This window comes from Glandiceps talaboti, chromosome 13 (assembly GCF_964340395.1).
Source record: "Glandiceps talaboti chromosome 13, keGlaTala1.1, whole genome shotgun sequence".
Lineage (NCBI taxonomy): Eukaryota > Metazoa > Hemichordata > Enteropneusta > Spengelidae > Glandiceps > Glandiceps talaboti.
The window spans coordinates 20364240-20392092 of record NC_135561.1 but is presented as its reverse complement, the minus strand read 5'-3'; the positions used below and the strand labels follow the sequence as shown (position 1 = coordinate 20392092).

Genomic DNA, 27853 nt, shown 5'->3' with positions numbered 1-27853 from the left:
AGTCCTTCAAGTCTACAGGTAGGCTACAGTTAGGATAGCTGAAATAGTGTAGTAGTGTTAGTCCTTCAAGTCTACAGGTAGGCTACAGTTAGGATAGCTGAAATAGTGTAGTAGTGTTAGTCCTTCAAGTCTACAGGTAGGCTACAGTTAGGATAGCTGAAATAGTGTAGTAGTGTTAGTCCTTCAAGTCTACAGGTAGGCTATAGTTAGGATAGCTGAAATAGTGTGGTAGTGTTAGTTCTTCAAGTCTACAGGTAGGCTACAGTTAGGATAGCTGAAATAGTGTAATAGTGTTAGTCCTTCAAGTCTACAGGTAGGCTACAGTTAGGATAGCTGAAATAGTGTAGTAGTGTTAGTCCTTCAAGTCTACAGGTAGGCTATAGTTAGGATAGCTGAAATAGTGTGGTAGTGTTAGTTCTTCAAGTCTACAGGTAGGCTACAGTTAGGATAGCTGAAATAGTGTAGTAGTGTTAGTCCTTCAAGTCTACAGGTAGGCTACAGTTAGGATAGCTGAAATAGTGTAGTAGTGTTAGTCCTTCAAGACTACAGGTAGGCTACAGTTAGGATAGCTGAAATAGTGTAGTAGTGTTAGTCCTTCAAGTCTACAGGTAGGCTACAGTTAGGATAGTGGAATAGTGTAGTAGTGTTAGTTCTTCAAGTCTACAGGTAGGCTAAGGTAGACATTGCAATCAGAGATTATCTTATCACCTTGAGGTGAGATAGTATATTAGATAACACTTTATCCTTTGATAGAACTGTGTTACTAATTATAGCATAGTATCATCATTTATTACTAGATACTATATCATTATGTACATGTCACATACTTGTCCAAGGACACAGCTGTTTATTCATTCACTACTTCAATCAAAGGGAATTAAAAACATTGTCAACTTACGTTAATCTATTTTAGCTTGGTTTCTCTTTCCACATCTACCTATTAACCTTCCAACTATTGTGCTGTTGTTGTATTATTGTCTACTGTGGATGTTTTAGGACTCTATTGTCAAGTGATTTCTCTATAGGAAACAATACTACTGGCCTTGTACAACATTATGATATCCAGGGTGGTAGTAGATGTTAGTTTAATTCTGATGTAATTACATACAACAACAGATGGAGTATTTTATTACTGTAGCAACTAAGTGGGCTAGTATTCAAAACTGTTAATTAAATTCCAGGATTCTTTCACACTAGTTGTGTTGAAAAACCCGAGTTTCACACCTGTATGTAGAAAGATTCTACACAATGATAATACAGTGGCTCTGTATTTTAGATGAGAACTAAACCCTTGATAGAGTGTAATATCTTATGTGATTAAGCTAAAACCTGCAGTGATACAATGTATACTTTGTCATAGCATACGGTCATAGCAAATTTTCAAACCAAACTGAGCAGGCTGAGAATCAAAGGCTTGCTTGTATTTATAGTAAATTTAACCTACTGTATAATGATCATATAGATAGATTTTCTGTAACTGACTTGGGGGAACATGACAAGATTTTTTGTAACTGACTTGGGGACCATGACAAGATTTTTTGTAACTGACTTGGGGGAATTTGACAAGATTTTCAGTAAGTGACTTTAATAATAAAGGGAACTTGACAAGATGTGTTGTGGTTATTAACAATATGATAAGATTGTTTACAACAGTGACACATTCAAGTTTATCAAATGAATGATTCTTTTCCCATGATGCACCATTCAATATGGACGGTTAACAAGTTCCCTATCATAAAATAACCAGACTTATATTCATCGTTGATGACCCTAAAACTTTTCAAACATTTGGTACAGTATTTTTCACAAAGTGGAAGAGCTGAGTTACATTATGAGTATAATCACATCACTAGGTGGCTAGTCACTGTGGTAGAAATCTACATAGTCTTTACAATGGAATACCATAAAGATGTAAATGTATGTATTTTCTCCAATGTCAAATTTTGTCAGTTATGTTCAGCATTAAGATACCAGTCACCAGATAATGGTGGTAATCTACCTGAGTTCTCTCGGTATGTCATTGGGTTTTGTATCAAAATTACTAAGTCTTGAAATCTAGGTAAATTTTACTAGATTTCCTTTCCATCAGGGTTTACCAAACCTTCACAGAAACACGGCTAGAAATAACTTAAAGTACTTTTAGTGTGTAATTAACTTGATTATCATTATACTGTCATAAAACTATACCTTTTTAAATATTTGTCATGGTTACTTCACCAGACCTGTTGCCATGGTTACTTCACCAGCCCTGTTGCCATGGTAATGTCATCTGTCTTGCTGCCATGGCTATCATCATTTTTGTTGTCATGGTTATGTCATCATTCTTGTTGTCATGGTTACCTGATCAGTCCTGTATCTATAGTATACATACCAATACATAACTACACACCACAAATTAAAATCGCTTTGTATAAGGTTGTCTTCTTCGTCGTCGCTGAGGTTGATTTTGTGATACATTTTGCATGTAACCTGCAAAGACAACACAATTGAGTTATAATCACAGCATCACAGTATATTAACTGACTCTAATTTGGCTGTTGGAAGTTAATTCAACATGCAGGTTCATACACAGGTCATAATGGAAACAAATTATTGCTGTCCTGTGACACTATGTACTAGTATTACTGACAGTTCTATATGTATTGATAGCTTGGTCAAACGGTTAGCTGCAGTCAGGGTTTGAATGCACTCAACCAAGTGGTTAGCTGCAGCCTGGGTTTGAATGCACTCAACCAAGTGGTTAGCTGCAGTCTGGTTTTGAATGCACTCAACCAAGTGGTTAGCTGCAGTCTGGGTTTGAATGCACTCAATCAAGTGGTTAGCTGCAGTCTGGGTTTGAATGCACTCAACCAAGTGGTTAGGTGCAGTCTGGGTTTGAATGCAGTCAACCAAGTGGTTAGCTGCAGTCTGGGTTTGAATGCACTCAACCAAGTGGTTAGCTGCAGTCTGGGTTTGAATGCACTCAACCAAATGGTTAGCTGCAGTCTGGGTTTATGCACTCAACCAAGTGGTTAGCTGCAGTCTGGGTTTGAATGCACTCAACCAAATGGTTAGCTGCAGTCTGGGTTTGAATGCACTCAACCAAGTGGTTAGTCTATCAGCTAGCCCTCGGATGTTCTTCCGATAAAATACGACACACAGCCGAACAACGCTATTGAGGATGGAACATCCGAGGTCTAGCGAATGTCATCAGGATATAAATAACTGCCAATCAGAGAACCGTATTAGCGACAAGCACAAACAGAGGACAATAGCTAAATTTTCATGCATATTCATCTTAAGGAGGGGCTTGTATAAATAACCACCAATGCATTAACCGAAATGTGTGAATGACAACATCTACACACTCATCAAACTCACAATTACCATAAACCGATAAGCCATAGTAATGACGTAAATGTGTTTGTCAACACTTGCATGCAGAGATTCCCCGAGGTCATAGGTTATTGAATATATTAAAGTATATATATGCATAGATGGCCCAACCCACCGCTCAATGTAATCTCAATGGAATGTCCGGTCTGAAAATGACATTCGCTAGACTGTTCGGGCAGGCCCTCACATGCGAACTTCGTTCGCTTATAGTTTTAGCATCGAAAGAAAGCCCGAACGTCTAGCAGCAAGACTACCAAGTGGTTAGCTGCAGTCTGGGTTTGAATGCACTCAACCAAGTGGTTAGCTGCAGTCTGGGTTTGAATGCACTCAACCAAGTGGTTAGCTGCAGTCTGGGTTTGAATGCACTCAACCAAATGGTTAGCTGCAGTCTGGGTTTGAATGCACTCAACTCCAACTACATGTAGGTATGATTACAAGTAAGCAGGTCTGTATGTAAGAGTGGTGATGCTCAGATTGACATTAGCAAAACAATACAGTTTACCTCAAGTACTCTGGTTTCCTCCTGCTTTCATACTTAAAACACCAAGGGTGCTGCTCAATGGCAGCAAACACTTCAACAAAATTTCCGGATTTATTTGAACCCATATAAAGTTATCATTACATATGTACTACTGATTTCTGACATCAATGTACTACTGAACAATACTGAAAACATTATTACATATTGGTATGTAAATTATTATGTAAATGTGCATGTGATCATTCTTTATACACAAAATCATATTTTGATTAATTTGATGATTTTTGCTGACTTTTCCTGTTTTGGACAAATATAGATAACACTATATCCTTTGATACAACTGTGTTACTAATTATAGCATAGTATCACTATTTATTACTGGATACTATATCATTATGTACATGTCACATACTTGTCCAAGGACACAGTTGTTTATTCATTCACTACTTCAATCAAATGGAATTAAAAACATTGTCAACTTAGTGAATCTATTTTAGCTTGGTTTCTCTTTTATACACTACCTATACATTGAAGGAGTGAAAGTTTTTCATTGGCATTTGGTTAGAAGTGTGAAAATGAAGTTCAGCAATCGCACTGATGGCAGCCCCCCCTCCCCTCCTAAACAAACAAAGTTAACTTGTTGGGGTTGTGTGACAAAAAAGCTGCTCTTTACGTTGTCATTGCATACCAAATTTGAGAAGGAGCCAAACTTGATTAGTGAAAAGCTATTTTTTTCACCTCCAAAATTGCCAATGTCTTTACATATTTAGGTGACATGATTGTATGATATAACTTTCTTTTCTATTTTGGAAATAAAGTGAATACATATATATACATTTAAATATTTATTTAAATCAAACATTAAACCCAATGTAGAATCTACACAAATGTATGTCAAATAAGCAATCTTACATCCTGTTCTGTCATGTTTTGCAAGGTGACTGACAGTCTGTTAATAAGGTGTGTGGAACTATTAATACACAATTATAACATCACCTTGGGCTCCCAATATTGTAATATCTTAGTGTGTTTTAACAATGTACCCGTATCACTTGTAGCGGTCTGTGGGAGCACATATATTCAGGCTGTGATACAATACAGTGGATGTATGCTTCAATGAAAATGTGCCCCTATACACGTCCACCACTGCATCAGTGGCATGTAATGTTTATCATACTAATTAGGACTAGTCCTGCTTGTAGACAGTGCACGGGTCTAGATTACTGATATGACCCTCAACACCGTCCTGCAAAAAGCAATCATATCTTGAGTGCGGGAGCAAAATGCACCCGCACCAATTACCGAAGAATTACATACCCATCGATCAAATATGAGCAATCAATCAAATATGTACTCTTTGACGATAGTAATCGCTTGTAAGATCAAAAAAGTGTCGAAATCGGAACTTTTCCAGTTCTGGTTGTAATTTCAAACGTCCTACCTTACAAACGCTGCCATATTTGATCAGGATGTCCACTAGGTCATCGAACGAAAGGCAGAACCCTGAAATTACAGTTGAATATGTGATTTCGGGATTTTTGGTCCTCTGAACTCTGACTTTTGTAGACACGGCGAGGTAAAATTATTAAATAGTAAATTTATTGCTAATATTTAACCACAGGATGCATTAATTCTTTAGTTATCAGCATTTCTGATAAGCCCAGGTTTCACGCTGGCTCTTTACAGGACAGAGAAGGAAGGGACGACTTACTCCATATGCAAGCAGGACTATATGAGGATGTGATGTGTAGGCATTTCTGGTTGTACTTTCAGAGTAAACTGTATGCAATTATAAATAAAATGTGATGTGCAGATAAACACTATCTTTTAATGGGAGTGGGAGTAAATTATAAATTATATGCAAATACATAACTATTAATTATGCAAATTTTCTGACATGCTTGACCCAAAGTCTAGGGAGATCATTGGACATTGTGTGATCATTCCTTAGAGTATGACCAGACAACACACAGTCAGCACTCAATGTGAAAAGTGACATCAAGTACACCACACTTGCACTCACATGTCATGGGATAACTGTTCTGTCATTTTATGATATTATTATTATTAACACTAGAACTCAAGGGTATGTAAATTTAGATTTTAATGAAACAAAGTATGTAAATTTAGATTTTAATGAAACAACGTATATACTAGTATTACATACTATAACAAATTAAATCTAATTTAATATATATGTAGAGAAGATTAACGTTCCAATTCACTGAATTCCAAAACTTTCATCTTTTATTTCATTTTTTCATCAAACCAGTTGACACAGGCTGGGTTTGAACCCAGAATGTAGAAAGACAGATGTGCAAGTTAACCCACTTGGCCAATGTACAACAACCCTCATATTACATATACAACAAAGTAAATCTAATTAATCATAGATATTGCAGACTAAGGTTTCAAAGACACTGGATTTGAATACTTTCATCTTTTGTTGCTGGCAAAGCCAATGTAATTGAATTTCAATACATGTCAACAACAGATGACAGAGGTGAACGACCTTGGTAAGGCTATGTAGTAGTGAGTTTATACTGTCATTGTGTGTGGATGGATGGACCCTGCACAGTTTTAATGTGTTACTCATTTACATATCATTAGTTTGTCCTGCAAGGTCACTCTTTACAACTTGTTTGTGGAGGGGGGGGGGGGGGGGGGGGCTCTGTAAGATCAGCTTAGTTTATTTGTTGTATTATGGTGGACTCTGTTTTGTCTTGCCTTGTCTTGTTGCATCTTGTTATTTTGTGCAAAAGTGAGTCTGATTATGTTTTAGCTGTATATCTTTATGTCTAGGGGGCCTAGAAAAGTTATTTTGACAAACCTTGGATTATGCAAACTCTACAAATTGGTAATTCTTGGTTAGAAGAGACTGACAGCACAGTATAAAGAAATGTAGCTATGATAATAACAGTCTTACCTTTATTCCATCTTTAATGAAAAACAAACACACCTCCATCCCCCCCCACCCATCCCAAATATATACTAACTTAATGTGATTATCCTTACTATTCAAAGTACACTAGCTGTGACTGGTAAATGTTTTGTTAGATACAATAACTAAACTTACTCCTAATACTGTACGCTGTGAACAGTATTGCATCACCAGTGTAGGTAAATATATTTATGTCATTACACTTCCTACATATAATATTGACCACAAATTAACAGATACAATGACTTTTTGTAAGTAACTGATCAATTGTTAGTGAATATATCGTGAATATATCTTTGGTTACTTGATGAAAGAAAATGTCCAAGTTACAGCTAGTACAGGTATAATTCACATAACCCAGTGAGGTGACTGTCCTACATCAACATGACACCCTAATCTAGAATTCCAGTCACCATTACTAGCTGTATACAATTCTATAATAGTTCCACTCAGTTAAAGGCCAATGTTTCAATCCCTAGTCATCACATTAGTATTATCTTAATAAGGATTACATAGGATCATTCTTTTTATTTTGGACCAACTTTTTCCTTACCCTGCTAAGCAAATAGTTTTTACAGCTAGATTTGACTCCTAATCCAAAGTGAACCTTTAAAGTCTACAAGTATAAAACATTGTATTTGATTTCATCCTAATATCAAAGTCTTTCCTAAGTCACTTTCCCTATCCCTCACATCAAAGTCTTTCCTAAGTCATTCTCCCTATCCCTAATATCAAAGTCTTTCCTAAGTCACTTTCCCTATCCCTAATATCAAAGTCTTTCCTAAGTCATTCTCCCTATCCCTAATATCAAAGTCTTTCCTAAGTCATTCTCCCTATCCCTAATATCAATGTCTTTCCTGTCATTCTCCTTATCCCTAATATCAAAGTCTTTCCTAAGTCATTCTCCCTATCCCTAATATCAATGTCTTTCCTAAGTCATTCTCCCTATCCCTAATATCAAAGTCTTTCCTAAGTCATTCTCCCTATCCTTAATATCAATGTCTTTCCTAAGTCATTCTCCCTATCCCTAATATCAAAGTCTTTCCTAAGTCATTCTCCCTATCCCTAATATCAATGTCTTTCCTAAGTCATTCTCCTTATCCCTAATATCAAAGTCTTTCCTAAGTCATTCTCCCTATCCCTAATATCAAAGTCTTCCTAAGTCACTCTCCCTATCCCTAATATCAAAGTCTTTCCTAAGTCACTCTCCCTATCCCAAATATCAAAGTCTTTCCTAAGTCATTCTCCCTATCCCTAATATCAAAGTCTTCCTAAGTCAATCACATACCTCTTTCCTGACAAGTCTGTGTACTCGGCATATCCATTTCCCAGTAATGATCTGGAGTACTTGGTGGCTGGAATTTACCCCGATGTCTGGAACATTCTTTCATCCTCTCCCTAATTACAGATTCATTCAAATCTAATCCTTTGAAATACTGGGAAGATAATAAAATGGACCGGAAACATTATGAGAAATTTGACAATATGTGTATGCTACATATATTTGGGTACATTTGATGGGTGTATGGCATTCATTCATCATTAAAATACTTATTTTGAATACTAGTCAAGGTATGCCAACTACAATATCTTTTACAATCACACCTTGAATTTGAAGCTTTTTTCTTTAATGGTCACATATGGTTGAGTGTTACCAAGAAAGGAATTGCTTGGCTAAAAGGGCCCCACTGCCATGATAGTGTATACACTACAGTGGTATACTATGGGTTAATAGTTGCAGTGTGTTGTGATAATGAAAAGACTTGCATTACTCCAGGTCCCTCATTTCCATGATAATGTACACACTACAGTAACTGTGGTATTCTAAGGGTAAATATTATCATTGATGATATTTTTGATCAAAACATTGTCTAACTTACATCTTCACACTGTTTACAATCAAATGCCAGTAGTTTCTTTCTTTCATCTTTTTTTCTTACAACCTCAGAATATTTGTATCCTGGACTTTTACTCAGTTTGGGAACTCTGTAGTAGAAATATATGAGATTTGTTGTCATTAGGTATTGTTGAAAAAAACATTAATTAAATATATAGTCTAATGCAGTATTCTGAAATGGTTTCAAAGTCTAGGACTTTTGAAGCGAGTTTGAAAATTATTATTTAAATTTGCTGAAATAGAATTGTTATCATCATGTTATTGTTTGATTGGTTCTTATCATTGTGTAAATGTCATTATGGGTTTGAATACACATGGTACCTTGGATGGGTTTGAACACACATGGTACCTTGGATGGGTTTGAAGGATGGGTTTGAACACACATGGTACCTTGGATGGGTTTGAAGGATGGGTTTGAACACACATGATACCTTGGATGGGTTTGAAGGATGGGTTTGAATACATGTGGTACTTTGGATGGGTTTGAAGGATGGGTTTGAACACACATGGTACCTTGGATGGGTTTGAACACACATGGTACCTTGGATAGGTTTGAAGGATGGGTTTGAATACACATGATACCTTGGATGGGTTTGAAGGATGGGTTTGAATACATGTGGTACTTTGGATGGGTTTGAGTACACATGGTACCTTGGATGGGTTTGAACACACATGGTACCTTGGATGGGTTTGAATACACATGGTACCTTGGATGGGTTTGAATACACATGGTACCTTGGATAGGTTAGAACACACATGATACCTTGGATGGGTTTGAAGGATGGGTTTGAACACACATGGTACCTTGGATGGGTTTGAACACACATGGTACCTTGGATGGGTTTGAACACACATGATACCTTGGATGGGTTTGAACACATGTGGTACCTTGGATGGGTTTGAATACACATGGTACCTTGGATGGGTTTGAACACACATGGTACCTTGGATGGGTTTGAACACACATGGTACCTTGGATGGGTTTGAACACACATGGTACCTTGGATGGGTTTGAAGGATGGGTTTGAACACACATGGTACCTTGGATGGGTTTGAAGGATGGGTTTGAATACACATGATACCTTGGATAGGTTAGAACACACATGATACCTTGGATGGGTTTGAACACACATGGTACCTTGGATGGGTTTGAATACACATGATACCTTGGATGGGTTTGAAGGATGGGTTTGAACACACATGATACCTTGGATGGGTTTGAAGGATGGGTTTGAATACACATGATACCTTGGATAGGTTTGAATACACATGATACCTTGGATGGGTTTGAAGGATGGGTTTGAATACACATGATACCTTGGATGGGTTTGAAGGATGGGTTTGAATACACATGATACCTTGGATGGGTTTGAAGGATGGGTTTGAACACACATGGTACCTTGGATGGGTTTGAAGGATGGGTTTGAATACACATGATACCTTGGATGGGTTTGAAGGATGGGTTTGAATACACATGATACCTTGGATAGGTTTGAATACACATGATACCTTGGATGGGTTTGAAGGATGGGTTTGAATACACATGGTACCTTGGATGGGTTTGAATACACATGGTACCTTGGATGGGTTTGAAGGATGGGTTTGAACACACATGGTACCTTGGATGGGTTTGAATACACATGGTACCTTGGATGGGTTTGAATACACATGATACCTTGGATGGGTTTGAACACACATGATACCTTGGATGGGTTTGAAGGATGGGTTTGAATACACATGGTACCTTGGATGGGTTTGAATACACATGATACCTTGGATGGGTTTGAAGGATGGGTTTGAATACACATGGTACCTTGGATGGGTTTGAAGGATGGGTTTGAACACACATGGTACCTTGGATGGGTTTGAATACACATGGTACCTTGGATGGGTTTGAAGGATGGGTTTGAATACACATGGTACCTTGGATAGGTTTGAAGGATGGGTTTGAACACACATGATACCTTGGATGGGTTTGAACACACATGGTACCTTGGATGGGTTTGAACACATGGTACCTTGGATGGGTTTGAACACACATGATACCTTGGATGGGTTTGAACACACATGATACCTTGGATGGGTTTGAACACACATGATACCTTGGATGGGTTTGAAGGATGGGTTTGAACACACATGATACCTTGGATGGGTTTGAACACACATGGTACCTTGGATGGGTTTGAACACACATGATGCCTTGGATGGGTTTGAACACACATGATACCTTGGATGGGTTTGAAGGATGGGTTTGAACACACATGGTACCTTGGATGGGTTTGAACACACATGGTACCTTGGATGGGTTTGAATACACATGGTACCTTGGATGGGTTTGAACACACATACCTTGGATGGGTTTGAAGGATGGGTTTGAACACACATGATACCTTGGATGGGTTTGAACACACATGGTACCTTGGATGGGTTTGAATACACATGGTACCTTGGATGGGTTTGAATACACATGGTACCTTGGATGGGTTTGAACACACATGATACCTTGGATAGGTTTGAACACACATGGTACCTTGGATGGGTTTGAAGGATGGGTTTGAACACACATGATACCTTGGATAGGTTTGAAGGATGGGTTTGAATACACATGATACCTTGGATGGGTTTGAATACACATGGTACCTTGGATGGGTTTGAACACACATGATACCTTGGATGGGTTTGAATACACATGATACCTTGGATGGGTTTGAAGGATGGGTTTGAACACACATGATACCTGGATAGGTTTGAAGGATGGGTTTGAACACACATGATACCTTGGATGGGTTTGAACACACATAGTACCTTGGATGGGTTTGAACACACATGATACCTTGGATGGGTTTGAACACACATAGTACCTTGGATGGGTTAGAACACACATGGTACCTTGGATGGGTTTGAATACACATGGTACCTTGGATAGGTTAGAACACACATGGTACCTTGGATGGGTTTGAACACACATGGTACCTTGGATGGGTTTGAACACATGTGGTACCTTGGATGGGTTTGAATACACATGGTACCTTGGATAGGTTTGAACACACATGGTACCTTGGATGGGTTTGAACACACATGGTACGTTGGATGGGTTTGAACACATGTGGTACCTTGGATGGGTTTGAACACACATGGTACCTTGGATGGGTTTGAACACATGTGGTACCTTGGATGGGTTTGAATACACATGGTACCTTGGATAGGTTTGAATACACATGATACCTTGGATGGGTTTGAAGGATGGGTTTGAACACACATGGTACCTTGGATGGGTTTGAACACACATGGTACCTTGGATGGGTTTGAACACATGTGGTACCTTGGATGGGTTTGAATACACATGGTACCATGGATGGGTTTGAATACACATGATACCTTGGATGGGTTTGAAGGATGGGTTTGAACACACATGGTACCTTGGATGGGTTTGAACACACATGGTACCTTGGATGGGTTTGAACACATGTGGTACCTTGGATGGGTTTGAACACACATGGTACCTTGGATGGGTTTGAACACATGTGGTACCTTGGATGGGTTTGAATACACATGATACCTTGGATGGGTTTGAAGGATGGGTTTGAGTACACATGGTACCTTGGATGGGTTTGAACACACATGGTACCTTGGATGGGTTTGAACACATGTGGTACCTTGGATGGGTTTGAACACACATGGTACCTTGGATGGGTTTGAACACATGTGGTACCTTGGATGGGTTTGAATACACATGGTACCTTGGATAGGTTTGAAGGATGGGTTTGAACACACATGGTACCTTGGATGGGTTTGAAGGATGGGTTTGAACACACATGATACCTTGGATAGGTTTGAAGGATGGGTTTGAATACACATGATACCTTGGATAGGTTTGAAGGATGGGTTTGAATACACATGATACCTTGGATAGGTTTGAAGGATGGGTTTGAATACACATGATACCTTGGATAGGTTTGAAGGATGGGTTTGAATACACATGATACCTTGGATGGGTTTGAAGGATGGGTTTGAATACACATGATACCTTGGATAGGTTTGAAGGATGGGTTTGAATACACATGATACCTTGGATAGGTTTGAAGGATGGGTTTGAATACACATGATACCTTGGATAGGTTTGAAGGATGGGTTTGAATACACATGGTACCTTGGATAGGTTTGAATACACATGGTACCTTGGATGGGTTTGAATACACATGGTACCTTGGATGGGTTTGAATACACATGGTACCTTGGATAGGTTTGAATACACATGGTACCTTGGATAGGTTTGAATACACATGGTACCTTGGATGGGTTTGAATACACATGGTACCTTGGATGGGTTTGAAGGATGGGTTTGAATACACATGATACCTTGGATGGGTTTGAAGGATGGGTTTGAACACACATGGTACCTTGGATAGGTTTGAATACACATGGTACCTTGGATAGGTTTGAAGGATGGGTTTGAAGGATGGGTTTGAATACACATGATACCTTGGATAGGTTTGAAGGATGGGTTTGAATACACATGATACCTTGGATGGGTTTGAAGGATGGGTTTGAACACACATGGTACCTTGGATAGGTTTGAATACACATGGTACCTTGGATAGGTTTGAAGGATGGGTTTGAACACACATGGTACCTTGGATAGGTTTGAATACACATGGTACCTTGGATAGGTTTGAACACACATGGTACCTTGGATAGGTTTGAACACACATGGTACCTTGGATGGGTTTGAACACACATGGTACCTTGGATGGGTCTGAACACACATGGTACCTTGGATAGGTTTGAATACACATGATACCTTGGATGGGTTTGAACACACATGGTACCTTGGATAGGTTTGAATACACATAGTACCTTGGATGGGTTTGAATACACATGGTACCTTGGATGGGTTTGAACACACATGGTACCTTGGATAGGTTTGAATACACATAGTACCTTGGATGGGTTAGAACACACATGGTACCTTGGATGGGTTTGAACACACATGATACCTTGGATGGGTTTGAATACACATGATACCTTGGATGGGTTTGAATACACATGGTACCTTGGATGGGTTTGAACACACATGGTACCTTGGATAGGTTTGAATACACATGGTACCTTGGATGGGTTTGAATACACATGGTACCTTGGATGGGTTTGAATACACATGGTACCTTGGATGGGTTTGAATACACATGGTACCTTGGATAGGTTTGAACACACATGGTACCTTGGATAGGTTTGAACACACATGGTACCTTGGATAGGTTTGAACACACATGGTACCTTGGACGGGTTTGAAGGATGGGTTTGAACACACATGGTACCTTGGATAGGTTTGAATACACATGGTACCTTGGATGGGTTTGAATACACATGGTACCTTGGATAGGTTTGAACACACATGGTACCTTGGATGGGTTTGAAGGATGGGTTTGAACACACATGATACCTGGATAGGTTTGAAGGATGGGTTTGAACACACATGATACCTTGGATGGGTTTGAACACACATGGTACCTTGGATAGGTTTGAATACACATAGTACCTTGGATGGGTTAGAACACACATGGTACCTTGGATGGGTTTGAACACACATGATACCTTGGATGGGTTTGAATACACATGATACCTTGGATGGGTTTGAATACACATGGTACCTTGGATGGGTTTGAACACACATAGTACCTTGGATGGGTTTGAACACACATGGTACCTTGGATAGGTTTGAATACACATGGTACCTTGGATGGGTTTGAACACACATGGTACCTTGGATAGGTTAGAACACACATGGTACCTTGGATAGGTTAGAACACACATGGTACCTTGGATAGGTTTGAACACACATGGTACCTTGGATAGGTTAGAACACACATGGTACCTTGGATAGGTTAGAACACACATGGTACCTTGGATGGGTTTGAACACACATGGTACCTTGGATAGGTTTGAACACACATGGTACCTTGGATAGGTTAGAACACACATGGTACCTTGGATAGGTTTGAACACACATGGTACCTTGGATAGGTTTGAATACACATGGTACCTTGGATGTGTTTGAACACACATGGTACCTTGGATGGGTTTGAATACACATGGTACCTTGGATGGGTTTGAACACACATGATACCTTGGATGGGTTTGAACACACATGATACCTTGGATGGGTTTGAACACACATGGTACCTTGGATGGGTTTGAACACACATGGTACCTTGGATGGGTTTGAATACACATGGTACCTTGGATGGGTTTGAATACACATGGTACCTTGGATGGGTTTGAACACACATGATACCTTGGATGGGTTTGAACACACATGATACCTTGGATGGGTTTGAATACACATGGTACCTTGGATGGGTTTGAACACACTTTCACAATTTCTGAGAGATGGACCATTTTTGCTAATATTGACGGGGATAAGCAAAACATCAAATATTAACATAATTTTTCCATATTGACTGGTTCATTGAACATATTCAGGAAGACTTGTGATGTTGTATTCACAAACACATTTTCATGAACTATAGGTTTTGGAGAGCCATTTCATGATTCTACAGCACCTACATGTTATTGTGATTTCAGAGAAATATTAACTTAAGGTAATGATATGCCTTTATAGGGTATATTTGCTGTAGGCCATTCCCTCATGGGAGCTCGGAGTCAGCAGAAATAATATATTTATGGTTGCACAATGAATATTCATAAGAGATGTTTTACACTGACGGGAATATGCACTTAGGAGTCATGAATATTCATTGTGCAACCATTGAACACGTTATATCTGCAGCTCCCATACCTTATAACAAGATCAACTTGGTGTTTCTTTGAAATTACAAGTAATTGTAGGTGATGTAAAATCATAAAATGTCTCTTCAGAACCCATCCTTTCTGAAAATGTCTCTATTTCCTGGAGTGGTAAAAGGGCACATGAACTCCAAAATAATCCAGTCAAATAATAGACCCTAATCTCACCTATTACAGTGTCACTTTATAAGGCCTAGACAAAAGATTTTCATCAAACACACATATTACCAATCTGTGACTGAATTGGCTTCTTTGCTATTCAATTGTTCAAATAACAATGACAGACAGGCAATTACACTGAACTTGGCCTTCAGAGAAATCTACACTGGGTTTTAGTGAAAATTAATCGACCAGCTCTATTTCAGCCAGACAATAGGACAGTCTATCAATCATTCAAATGATAGAGGCAATGTCAATATTATCAATAATCCTGTCTAAATTAATCCCTAATCGGACTAATGGATTAGTTGGGATATCAAGTATGATAGCTCATTAACTTGCAATGATCTTGATCAATTGAGTAGATGATTATTGTGGATATTGCATTGTTCACAACACAAAAGCCAAGTTGTCTCTATTGGAATATGGGATTCGTTACTTTAAAGTGAACATATGAATGACAAACTGGTATATGTTTGGATTGTTTGATTAATAAAACAACTTTACTGTGTTTTCCAAAGTGAAACAACAATGACCCAAGTCCATGTTTGTACATCAATAAATTGCAAAAAGCTAAAAAGTGTGTTAAAAAGGTTTGTTATTGTGAGTGTATCATTGATTTGGAAGACACAGTGAATGTACCACTACACTGATGATGGCTGTCAAATTGGAATTGTGTCTACTATAAACTATGCTGAGAAGTGGGAGTGAGTTGATTGTACTAAACTAGTGAGCATACATAGACAAGTGGAACTGAGTTGATTGTACTAGGGAGCCTACACAGACAAGTGGAAGTGAGTTGATTGTACTAGGGAGCCTACACAGACAAGTGGAACTGAGTTGATTGTACTAGGGAGCCTACACAGACAAGTGGAACTGAGTTGATTGTACTAGGGAGCCTACACAGACAAGTGGAACTGAGTTGATTATACTAGGGAGCCTACACAGACAAGTGGAAATGAGTTGATTGTACTAGGGAGCCTACACAGACAAGTGGAACTGAGCTGATTGTACTAGGGAGCCTACACAGACAAGTGGAACTGAGTTGATTGTACTAGGGAGCCTACACAGACAAATGGAACTGAGGTGATTGTACTAGGGAGCCTACACAGACAAGTGGAACTGAGTTGATTGTACTAGGGAGCCTACACAGACAAGTGGAACTGAGTTGATTATACTAGGGAGCCTACACAGACAAGTGGAACTGAGCTGATTGTACTAGGGAGCCTACACAGACAAGTGGAACTGAGCTGTGCTAGAATATCTATGATCTCAGCACTTAAGAACATTTACCAGAAACAAATAACTCATTCTACTATCATGTAATTCAATGTCTGACCTCTTGGTCAACGTTTCACCTTTTCACCCTGTCTCTCTGTGTGTATAATATTAAAGTGCATTCACATGTCAGTGAAAGTGGATTCTACTAGACTGCCAAAGCTAGACAATTCTATGAGACAGTGTTGGCATGTAGGCGGGCTTGGAAAGAAGGCAAAAATGGAAACCTATGGGTCCTGACATCCACAATTATGTGTTTGATTTTGATCTGAGTTCCCTAATAGCTAGATGTTCCAGAACTCTGTGGATTTTGACCATCATCCTTATGACTAAATGTTCCCAGGAATCCAGAACTCAGCTCCCTTATATATGCTTATACCCTAAGGCCAGTTCACTGACATGTGTGATTTTGATCAGCTCTCATACCTACAAGTAGATAATTCTAATGTATAGAATTACTGCTAAGGGCTCTGGATACTAGGAAGGACAAATCTATTATTTGGAGAGAGTCAAAAGGCAGGTGCAATAGAGAATTTACAGTCGCATACAGCAATGCTTTTTGCATTGTTATGGGCTATATACGTGACTGCAGTGCTAGCTCTATGTTTGTTTCACATACAATTCCAACATTTGAAGCTCTGAGACGTAAATTGTTGTTTAGTTTTTTTGATAAAGTGAAGAATACATGTAGTTCTAATATATTAATTTCAGCAGTATTCTCCTCAGACTCTTTTTTACACTCAAACATGATTTTAATGTATAGGAATTTAATGTATAGGAATTTAATGTATTTTTGAAGTGTCAATTATTTCTACCCTTTGTAACATAGTTTTTAATGTCTGGATTGTTGTATCATGTCTGTGTTTTTGAGGAGTGTATCCTGCAATAAAAATTGAATAATAATTGATATCTGAAATGTGTGACCTAAGAGGATGTGGTTTTGGAAAGTACATTGAATTAAACTTTACCACTGGTTTGTTCTATTGTTGTATTATACATTGTTGTCTCTACCAGTTTCTGACATCACTTATTGTGACTAATGTGGGAAAAAAGTCACTGATACCAGTTAAAGACAGGCATAATATTCACAAATTTGTGAGGTAGCAGGTTTTTTTTTGAGTGTGGTTTGGAAAGGTGATAAATTTGGTATTAGTATACAAGCTTGTGATAATCCAATTTAACGAGTAGAAAAACAAGACTACACAGAGTATTACAGTCCAGAAATGTACCAAAAGTAACAGTTACTATGGCAATAGTAATAATCATTTTGTGATATCCTTACCTGTCAAAGTCAAACTGTACATCTTGGTTGTGTCCATCATGAAAGTGGATGTCATGTTTGTGTTCCTCTCTTTCCTTTTCTAATAATTTCTTATCTGCTAGAAATATCAAAATGAACAAATCTTCTCTCACTTTTATGCAGTGGCAATGCTTGTACAACTAAGACAAATATTACGAGCACACACACACATACACACACAAACTCGTAGAATCACTCACTCACTCACTCACTCACTCACACATAAACAAACACATAAATGTACATACACACACACACACGTACAAATGCTCAAAAAACACTCAAACACAGACAGACAGACAGACAGACAGACAGACAGACAGAGAGACATACAATCTTTTTATCCAGTCTGTACTACATACATGTCTGTTGCCAAAAGACAACTTTCTCATCGACATTCATATTCATAACGTATAATTTGTTTTCCTGTCATCTACATACAATGTACATGTATTTATTCATAGTTGAAAACAACCTTACTAGTAGCTAACTTTCATTTGGTGATACACTGATTTCAATATGGTAAAATTAGTTTATGAAATATATATAGGAAAGGTGTATGAAATGTTGAATTCCCCTACAGTGGCAAACTGTAATTTTATCCTATCTTAATATATGTACAATACATTATTACATATGTACCAGAGATTACTTGCATCAGGGCACAGGGTACATACATTTTGCATCAGGGCACAGGGTACATACATTCTGGTGGTATCTGCACTGCTGTGCAATACAGAAAAACATTCATGCATACCTCTATGCAAGTGAGTATGCATTCATTCCATACACACAAACTCACATGATTGCTCAGTACAATTTTACATATTAATTTTACAGTTACAGGTGAACATCTGTAATAATAGCAGCACTCAATGATGCAGGATTGCCAGTATGTGTTATTTACACTTGTAATAATAGCAGCACTCAATGATGCAGGATTGCCAGTATGTGTTATTTACACTCGTATTTGCAGTGTCTCCTGCTGCAGCTTTCATTTACTATACTCATGAATATACAATTGCAGAGAACACCACAAGCACTTGTACAAATACCTTGAGTATGCCACACTTGTATTCATGCACCATGGGGTTCTACTGTCTTTACCTTCATCAACAGGAGCATTTCTTTCTTCATCTTTTTCTTCCTCCTCCTCCTCCTCCTCCTCATCATCATCATCATCATCATCATCTTCATTACTATCAAACATGTCAGCACAACTGTCATTCCCCACATAGTCTTCATGTTCCCTGTCCTGATCCATGGGACACTTTTTGCTTTCCCTGTTGACCCCATGTGACCTGACTTTGTTGGTCCTAACTGACCTGTGACCTTGCCCTGACCTCAGGTTGTCCTGTCCACTCTCAGTAACGCATATCAAATCTGATTCCACAAGTTCACATTCTCTGAAATGCTTTACAACCTTGTCCACTTTCCCAAATTTGAAACTCTCTGTAAATTCATCTTCAGCATTGAATTCTGGTGGATCTCTATCTTGCCACTTATCTACAAACTTTGTCCTTTGATCAACGGCTCTATGATTTTCATCAACAACCAAAACATCTGAGTCTTCCATCAATTCAGACAGTTTCAGTGCCGGATCAATACTTCCATTCAATGCTGTTGCCATGGTAAATTGACTTCCTTCAGAGCTAAGTCTCTCATAGCATGTCATATCAGTTCCATTGCCTTCATCTTTGGCATATTTCTCATCAAACTTTTGCTCAAATTTGTTCCCTTTCCCTTTGATAATTTTATGAACCATTGGTGGTTTTTTAAACTCCACACTGTCTATTTCAGCATTTTTATGATATGTTCCAGTGGTTGTTTCTTTGTCTTCAATTAGAGATTTTTGGATAGCTTGATGGACATAGGGATCAAACTGAGTATCTGTTGTCAGTAAGGCTCCACCATTGAACTCTTTTAATTTGGATATTCTCGGACTGACATAAGTCTTGAATGAGTCTTTACTAAGTCTTGTCTGCACTAATTTTTTCTGTCCACTTTTCGATGTCTCCGCACCTCTACATTTTTGTTTTCCAAGACTAGTCTCTTCATCATTGTTGTCATCATCATCATCATCATCATCATCATCATCATCAAACTCTGGAAATTCTGCCATACATGTACTTTCTTTCTTATCACGTTTTCTTAGTTTCCTTCTATGTGAATTATCAACTGTCTCTCCAACATCGTCGTTTTTCATCACATCATCATTTTCATCCTTCTTTTTATAGTTCTGAATCTTATAATCATCATGTCGGAAGTGTTTTTTTGGTGGTTCATCCAGACAAGTCTCATCACCATCAACTTCTTCACCTAGTTTCTGGTCCATTTCTTCCCAAACTTTACAACGTTTTTTGGGGTTTGAAATCCACTTTATATCTGGGGAGTCCATTTCAGGCTTCTGCTTCTCTGGACTGGGCGTGTTTTCTTTCCCAAGTGGTAATTTTGTTGGACTTTCAAGTCCTAATTCAAACTTTTCAAGTGCATCTTTTCCACACCTCCTTTCATTTTGCAGTAGTCTGTTCATAAGAGGTCTCAGTAGAAGTGGGGAAGTGTCAGATTGGCAGCTTTCATCTTTGAGATGTGATGCCTTTGTATTACTATGTGTTGCCATGGCAACACCATCCTTTCCGCATCTGGAATTATCAAGAGAAAATTCCAATTTCTGTACTGTATTGTTTGTGTTTTTTGACTCTGATTGTAGTTCAGAAGGTTTTGTAAACTTTGGTGACTGTATGATCTCACTGTTGATAAAACAAGGTATCACCTGAGACTGACTCCTTTCAATCGGTGTCAGTAAATCTATGTTACCAAACTCATCATCACTACCATTTCTGTTTACAAGTCTACCAGCGACGTCTTTCAGCATAGATGTTTTGTCAGTGATCTGTCTGACTTGAGTAGCAGGAGTACTAGTTGAAGTCGGTGGACTCATCAACAGACTAGATTCCTCCATGTCGTCATCTTCCTCGATCTCTCCCATTTCAGCTGGTAAAGTTTCTGGGACAGCAAAACATTTTCTCTCATTCCTGGATCTATAAGTACTTTCCTTAACATTACCCTCATTATTCTCATCATCATCTTCATCATCTTGACTCTGCATCAGTGCATGGGTGTCATGGTAACATGTTTCTGGTGCAAGTACTATTGATCTTGATGTTCTTCTGACCATATCTTGAGTATTTTCCATTTCCAATTTTTTGGGTAAATTCTGCCTTTCCTGGATATCCTGGTTCGGTCTATCAGGAACCATGGAATATCCATCCGGATCACATGTTTCTGGTACAAGAACTTCAGGTATAGCTGCTGACTTCCAATTCTGTGTTTCTTCCACACACAGTCTAGATTTGAAAATATTCCCTTCAAAATTCCTCCCTGTATCTACACCTCTCTTATTCCGGGTCAACTCTGTTTTGATCCTTACTTTCTCATTCCTTGGCTCTATTCCATGTGATATTATATTTCCATCTGGTGATGTCTTCTGTGTTTCCCTGTATCGGATTTTCCGTTTATCTTTATTAACTGACAGTTTCTTAGAAGGCTTTTTTACGCTCGGGAATACTTGACTGGGTACACCAGAGTTGATTTCAGAATCTATGTCATTAGTCACTGTGTCAATATCTCTCTTGTCAGTGTTTTTCCATCCTTTTCTTGTTCTGCCACTCCTCTCCTTGTCACTGTGGACAGCATTCTCCTCTAGCTTCTCTAATTTACTAACTGAAATTTGACAATGAAAAATCTGTTATAATTAGTAAACACTGACAATAGGAATAATGTATGTGTCAGATTCTCTGTAAAGTAAAATTTACATACATTTCTTTATATTTGACATACACATACCCCATTACCATTAAATTTGTAGTTGAAGATGTGCCAGAAAAAAAATTGCTGAAATCGGAGTGCATCTTTAGGAACAGATTTTATCAAATATCAAAATTGACCATGATGACTTTCCAATGAAAACAGATGTATAAACCAACACGTAAATTTCCAATCTAGTTTCAATAATGTAAAGACATGTATACGGTAACAATTCAAATTGGTAAGTGTGCTTTATCATTTCACAACAACAACAACAACAACAACAACAACAACAACAACAACAACAACATGCACAGAACACCACGCCAAGAAATATGATCACACAAAACAAATCATTAGACACACTTGACAATAATTCAAGTACACAAGTGTCAAAATGTTTACATTCAGGAGATGTACTTTTATATCACATCCACAAAACAAAGAGTTAAGACCAACAAAAAATTGATATCATCGAACTTTGACAAATTAGATCTTGACAAAATGTCTAAGTAAGAATATTGTAATAGTGAGGAATGATTCTAAAGAAGCTATTTAAAATATCAAAGTTACAAGACTGAAGTAATATCACTGAAAAAAGACATTACATAATGTAACTTTTTGAGAACACTATAGCCATCCAATAAAAAAAATTAATTTGATACTTGACCACATGAGGGCGCTATAACTAGTTTTGCTAGTTTTTTTCTGAGAAATATTGAAATTAGTACAATACAAAATATGTACCTAGTCTGGATATGTCTTGTTCTTTTTCTGATATCAGCTGTAGCCATTGCTTTCTTTCTTCTTCAATTGCTAATTTAGAGCTGATACACACCTGACATTGTTCTGTATTGCTGTAATTATGAAAGATAAAAAAAATCTTTACGGTCCCGGATATGGGTTTTGTGGACCGGGGTTGTACGGCAGAAGACCTAACTTCAGGTCTCGTAAGCTTTACTGCTAAGGTCTGCAATACCCATATCTGGGCCGTAAAAGGTTTTATTATATATCCCATGTAGTGGCATGGTAACATCATTTGAAGCACATAATCACATAAATTGGAACTGAAATATTATTTTATTCGCAGAAACATCAAAATTGTGAAGTAATAAAGCCAAATCACTGAGTGAACAAATATTGATGAGTGCTTCACTTGCCATATTTGGGCAAAGAGTGCTGGGCTGTGATATGGAAAATTATTGCCCACGTTCGATGTGCACGCTCTCCATTGACTTGCAATGGAATCGATACTGGGTATATGATAATATATGCTGAGAGATTTGAATAAAACTGTTGAAGATTGTAGGAATGATTGCCAGTTTCACTGCTGGCACACAGTCTCTTCACCTTTTTTTTCATTATAACGAAACATAGTGAAATAAATGGAAGCATGTTACGGTAACTCACATAAAACATCAAACTGGGACTACAAACTAGGACTCACAGTTTGAACGAACCCAATCTGGGACGAGTCTCATTTTCAGTCTGGGCCATGTAAATATTTGTTGTTTTTCTCTAAAAATAACAGCAAACAATCGAGGTGTCCAATTATCTATGCTAATGTCACCAATGCCCCTATCTATCAGTTAGTCTATTGTATCTACCTTAGGCAAAAAAGGGTGTGTTTCCGATTTACCCTAGTTTAAGCCGCTGACCCTTAACAATTTTTTCTTCTTGCCAAAGTATCTTTGGTTACTTTTAAAAAAATCACATTCCAATGAGAAACGATGTCATTTCTAACAACACATTCTACATATTGTTCTCCAACCGGAACCAGTGTTTTTATTAAGGGTGGTAAGTAGGTAAAATCTACCCGAGTTCCCCTGTCATTTTACCAGGGTTCCCAACCAGTGTTTTTGTTAAGGGTGGTAAGCAGGTAAAATCTACCTGAGTTCCCACTCATTTCACAAGGGTTCCTGCCAAAATTATGTAGACTGTATTGCCAATGATGCAAATTTTACCATATTCTCCCTTTCTGTTACAGGGTTCACCAACCTTAGCAAAAACACTGCAACTATACCATATACCATATAACACAGTGGAGTTGCTCTACTTGAGTTCTATGGGCTGGTATGTGTATATTGTATATTCATATATAGGTACACAGCTGAATTTTCTCTATGGTGACCACAGATAAATATCAATCATGTTCACTGCATGAACAACTGTACAATAGTCTACATCACTTACTTGTGTTTAAATTTGTCCTTGAGTTGTTTGATTTCTTGCTTCAGTTTCTGATTGTGTTCTATTAGGACTTTGTTCTGCTGTTTGTTCTGCTGTTTGGCCTTCACAAGATCCTTCACGACACTTTAAATAATCAAAGATTAGCCAAGATTAGGTGAAGAATATTGTCTTTGTGTTAAAGGTCAGTCTATTACAATATATGGATTATTTCAGATTTTTAATCTAAAGATTGGAAAAAGGACATTACATATACAATTTCAAATTTCCCCTCCTTCATCAGCACGAGTGTGAGTTATTTGTTGAGGTTACAATAGCGCCCTCTATTGTTCATACATGAAAGTTTAAAACCCACACCTTTCAAAACAATAGTGTATAAGTACACCATATTCCAGCTATTGACAGAAAAACTAAAAGATCACACTGTTTGGTAACAAGGGGTGTTGTTTGGAAGCAGCTGTTTGGTTGGAAGTTAGGGCCACAATACAGGGGTTGATTTCATGCAATCAGTTATTTTGTCTGAGGTGAAGATGTGCCCTGTCAAATCCAAGTAAACAGGCAATGAGTCGTTCTACAACTATCAGTAATATTCAGTGTTTTTGCTAAGGTTGGGGAACCCCAGTAACAGAAAGGGGGAACATAGTAAAATTGGTATAGTTTCCAGGACATTGTACCATCATTTGGTGGTGAATTCCAGTAAAATGATAGGGGAACTCAGATACCAGTAGATTTTACCTACTTACTGCCCTTAACATAAACACTGAATATATATAAAAATTAGTAATACTCATTAGCATTTTGACACTTCTTAACTTACCTGTTGTAGTAATTCTTGTTTTCTTCTTCTTGCTGCAATAGTTTTTGTTGTTGCTCTAAGTAGTAAAAGATACCAAACTAAAATGAGTCATAATATTACAACTGCAGTGAGAGGTAAGCAGTGTGCCCTCTAAGACAATTTGATGCACCACTGACGCACACAATTTCTAGTGACGCACCAAAATTTGGCGTTTCCTATCTCTTACTATGTCACATGTGGTGACTCAAAAGAAATGCCAGTTTTTATCATTTTAGACTCAGAACAACAAAATTTGGCTGTCATTAGAGGGCACACCGGAAGTAAGGTAGAAATTTCAGTTGCAACATTTTCAAAAAATCAATAATTTCTTTTCATAATTAACATTTACACTAAACTCAATCATGAGAAACATGGTGAAAACAAGTCAGTCATAAAATTCTGCTAGTCAAGTGTCAATTTGCTCATGACAAGTGTTAATTGTTATGATTCACTTGGAGTGTGAAATGGCTCAAAAGACAAGTACTTGTCAGGAGACTAGGCCCATGGAAGTAGAACTTTTCCATGCTAGGCCTGAAAGAACCGAATATTCCATTTATAAACCAATTACAAGATTTTCTAGGTCCCTTTAACACACCACTCAATCTCAAAAAAAAGAGGCAAAGGCTATTTGCCCAGCAGCTGGGTGAATAATAGCATTTCCACCACTGGCACTATTTGCCCAGCAGCTGGGTGAATAACAGCATTTTAACTACTGGCACTATTTGCCCAGCAGCTGGGTGAATAACAGCATTTCCACCACTGGCACTATTTGCCCAGCAGTTGGGCGAATAACAGCATTTTAACCACTGGCACTATTTGCCCAGCAGTTGGGCGAATAACAGCATTTTAACCACTGGCACTATTTGCCCAGCAGCTGGGTGAATAACAGCATTTCCACCACTGGCACTATTTGCCCAGCAGCTGGGTGAATAGTGGCTTCTTTGCCACCCCACGTCTGCTTCTAGACAATAAATGGAAAATTAATGGTGATAAAGGTGTCTTCTTATAATTATTAGTATGATTTTTGTAAGATGGCATTTGATTTCTATTCAAGCCATTGTTTCAATGGCTGATCGGCTGTTGGGCAATAGTGGCAAAAATGATGTTCTTTAGTTTACACAGCCACTGGGTGAATAGCCAAAACAGAAAACCTTAGCAGGAACAATGTGTTAGTGGTACTTACTTTCAAGTTCTCTATGGTGGGCTTCCTGCAGCTTGGTGAGTAAAGTTTGAAACTCAGATGAACTCTTATCACTTTCCATGGCATTGGTTCGTTAGTTTTCTTTGCTTCTAACTGAAGATGGATTTCAATAGATGTCAAAGGTGTAACCATGGAAATACATGTATCACTGATGTGGGTGATACTTCCATGGTAATTGGTATAACAAAGAACATGTGTGTGTGTTTTGTTATAAAATCAGTGATCTTTCTACAGTGAACTCACGAGTGTCTCGTTGCTAGTCATTTTATTGGTGATGGATCATTTCCTCCCAATTTCAACTCTTCCCATTCAACTCGACCCATTTTCAACTCCCCCAGTGTCAACTCATCCCAATTTCAGTGCACCGGATTTCAGGGATGATTGTTTGTTATAGTTTGCAGTATCTGTAATGCACGCACGCACCGGGTTAAACACTAAAACTTAAAAAGTCGCCAAAACAGACGAAAAAACCCTCAAAACCACAGCAAGACGCTACAATTATTGCCGCTACATCTGTACACTAGATTACTTCACCATTCATTGTGCGACTCGTAGTTTACTGTACAGAACAATACATTGAAGTTGGGCAGTTTTTAATCTACATAAACATCTAAAATGTTGGTATAGTATATCCTGATAAACGTGTGATCAATGAAGTATTAATAAGTACGTTGTCTTTAGGCAACCACATCAACTCACCTACAGTACACATCCTCTTTTACGTAAACTTGAAATTAGCGCCATCTTGTGACACACGGGTCAAATGACGTCATCATATTACGACAAAAATGATCGAACAAAAATAAATACAACTAGAGAAGGTTTGCACAGTGCGTAATTGTATGAACTATTATGATACTCAGTTATCATGGTTATTACCAACTAAGACACGTCTATGATTTGGAACCATAAAAAAAGACGAGTCGTTGATCAGACCACTTTACGATATTTATCTAGACTGTTCCATGTCTTTTATAGGGACATGGTTTAGGAAGGAAGGAAAGTATCACCAACAATTCTAAGTCTGTTTTCCATAGATTATTGCCAAAGTTATCAGATTTACATAAGCGAAGTAAAATACGACAGTTTCTTTCTATTCTATAGCATGTTATTTCTTATTTATTGTAAATAAAGAAACTAAAATGGACCCAACACCTTTAATGATATCATAACGCCCTATCGTATGAACTTTGAACTCATCGGGTGAACTCCAAACTTTGTATTCGTGACTTCGTGCACACGTACGTAGTGTGAAAGAATCCACATGCTGATTTTTGCCTATTTAAGAACGAATGCATCCGTGTTTCACACTAAATCTTTAAGAAAATGTTAGCATTATTATTTGACATTCCACTTCTTTTTATACGTATCGGATTAGCCTACCTAGAAGCTCTAGTTCGAGCCATTGTTCCGTCCAGACGGAAGAAAATAGACGGAGAAGTTGTCCTCATTACAGGGGCAGGACATGGCATCGGACGATGTTTAGCTCTTGAATTTGCTAAGGTTGGTGCTAAGTTGGTACTCTGGGACATAAACCAGAAGGGGAATGAAGCCACTGCAACAGAAGTGACGGCTGTTGGTGCAC

At 38.1% G+C, this 27853-nt stretch overlaps 2 protein-coding genes across 2 annotated transcripts in view; one reads left to right on the top strand and one right to left on the bottom strand.

The window, feature by feature from the left end:
- Window positions 1-2361: 2361 nt before the first annotated feature.
- On the bottom strand, window positions 2362-26329 carry LOC144444394 (uncharacterized). The gene is made up of 11 exons (XM_078133808.1): window positions 26251-26329; window positions 25050-25104; window positions 24239-24358; window positions 22793-22902; window positions 19545-21961; window positions 19407-19508; window positions 19083-19092; window positions 18221-18317; window positions 8678-8783; window positions 8086-8233; window positions 2362-2469 (listed from the first exon to the last, which is right to left on the bottom strand). Exons 1-11 carry the CDS (start codon window positions 26327-26329, stop codon window positions 2396-2398), a joined length of 3318 nt encoding a protein of 1105 aa, XP_077989934.1. The 3' UTR covers window positions 2362-2395.
- Window positions 26330-27569: 1240 nt separating this feature from the next.
- LOC144445082 (17-beta-hydroxysteroid dehydrogenase 13-like) overlaps window positions 27570-27853 on the top strand; it is a 5547-nt gene continuing 5263 nt past the window's right edge. Inside the window, exon 1 of the mRNA XM_078134633.1 lies at window positions 27570-27853. This exon is cut by the window's right edge and continues 194 nt beyond it. Within this exon, the coding sequence (XP_077990759.1) occupies window positions 27595-27853 (259 nt within the window). The 5' untranslated portion in view covers window positions 27570-27594.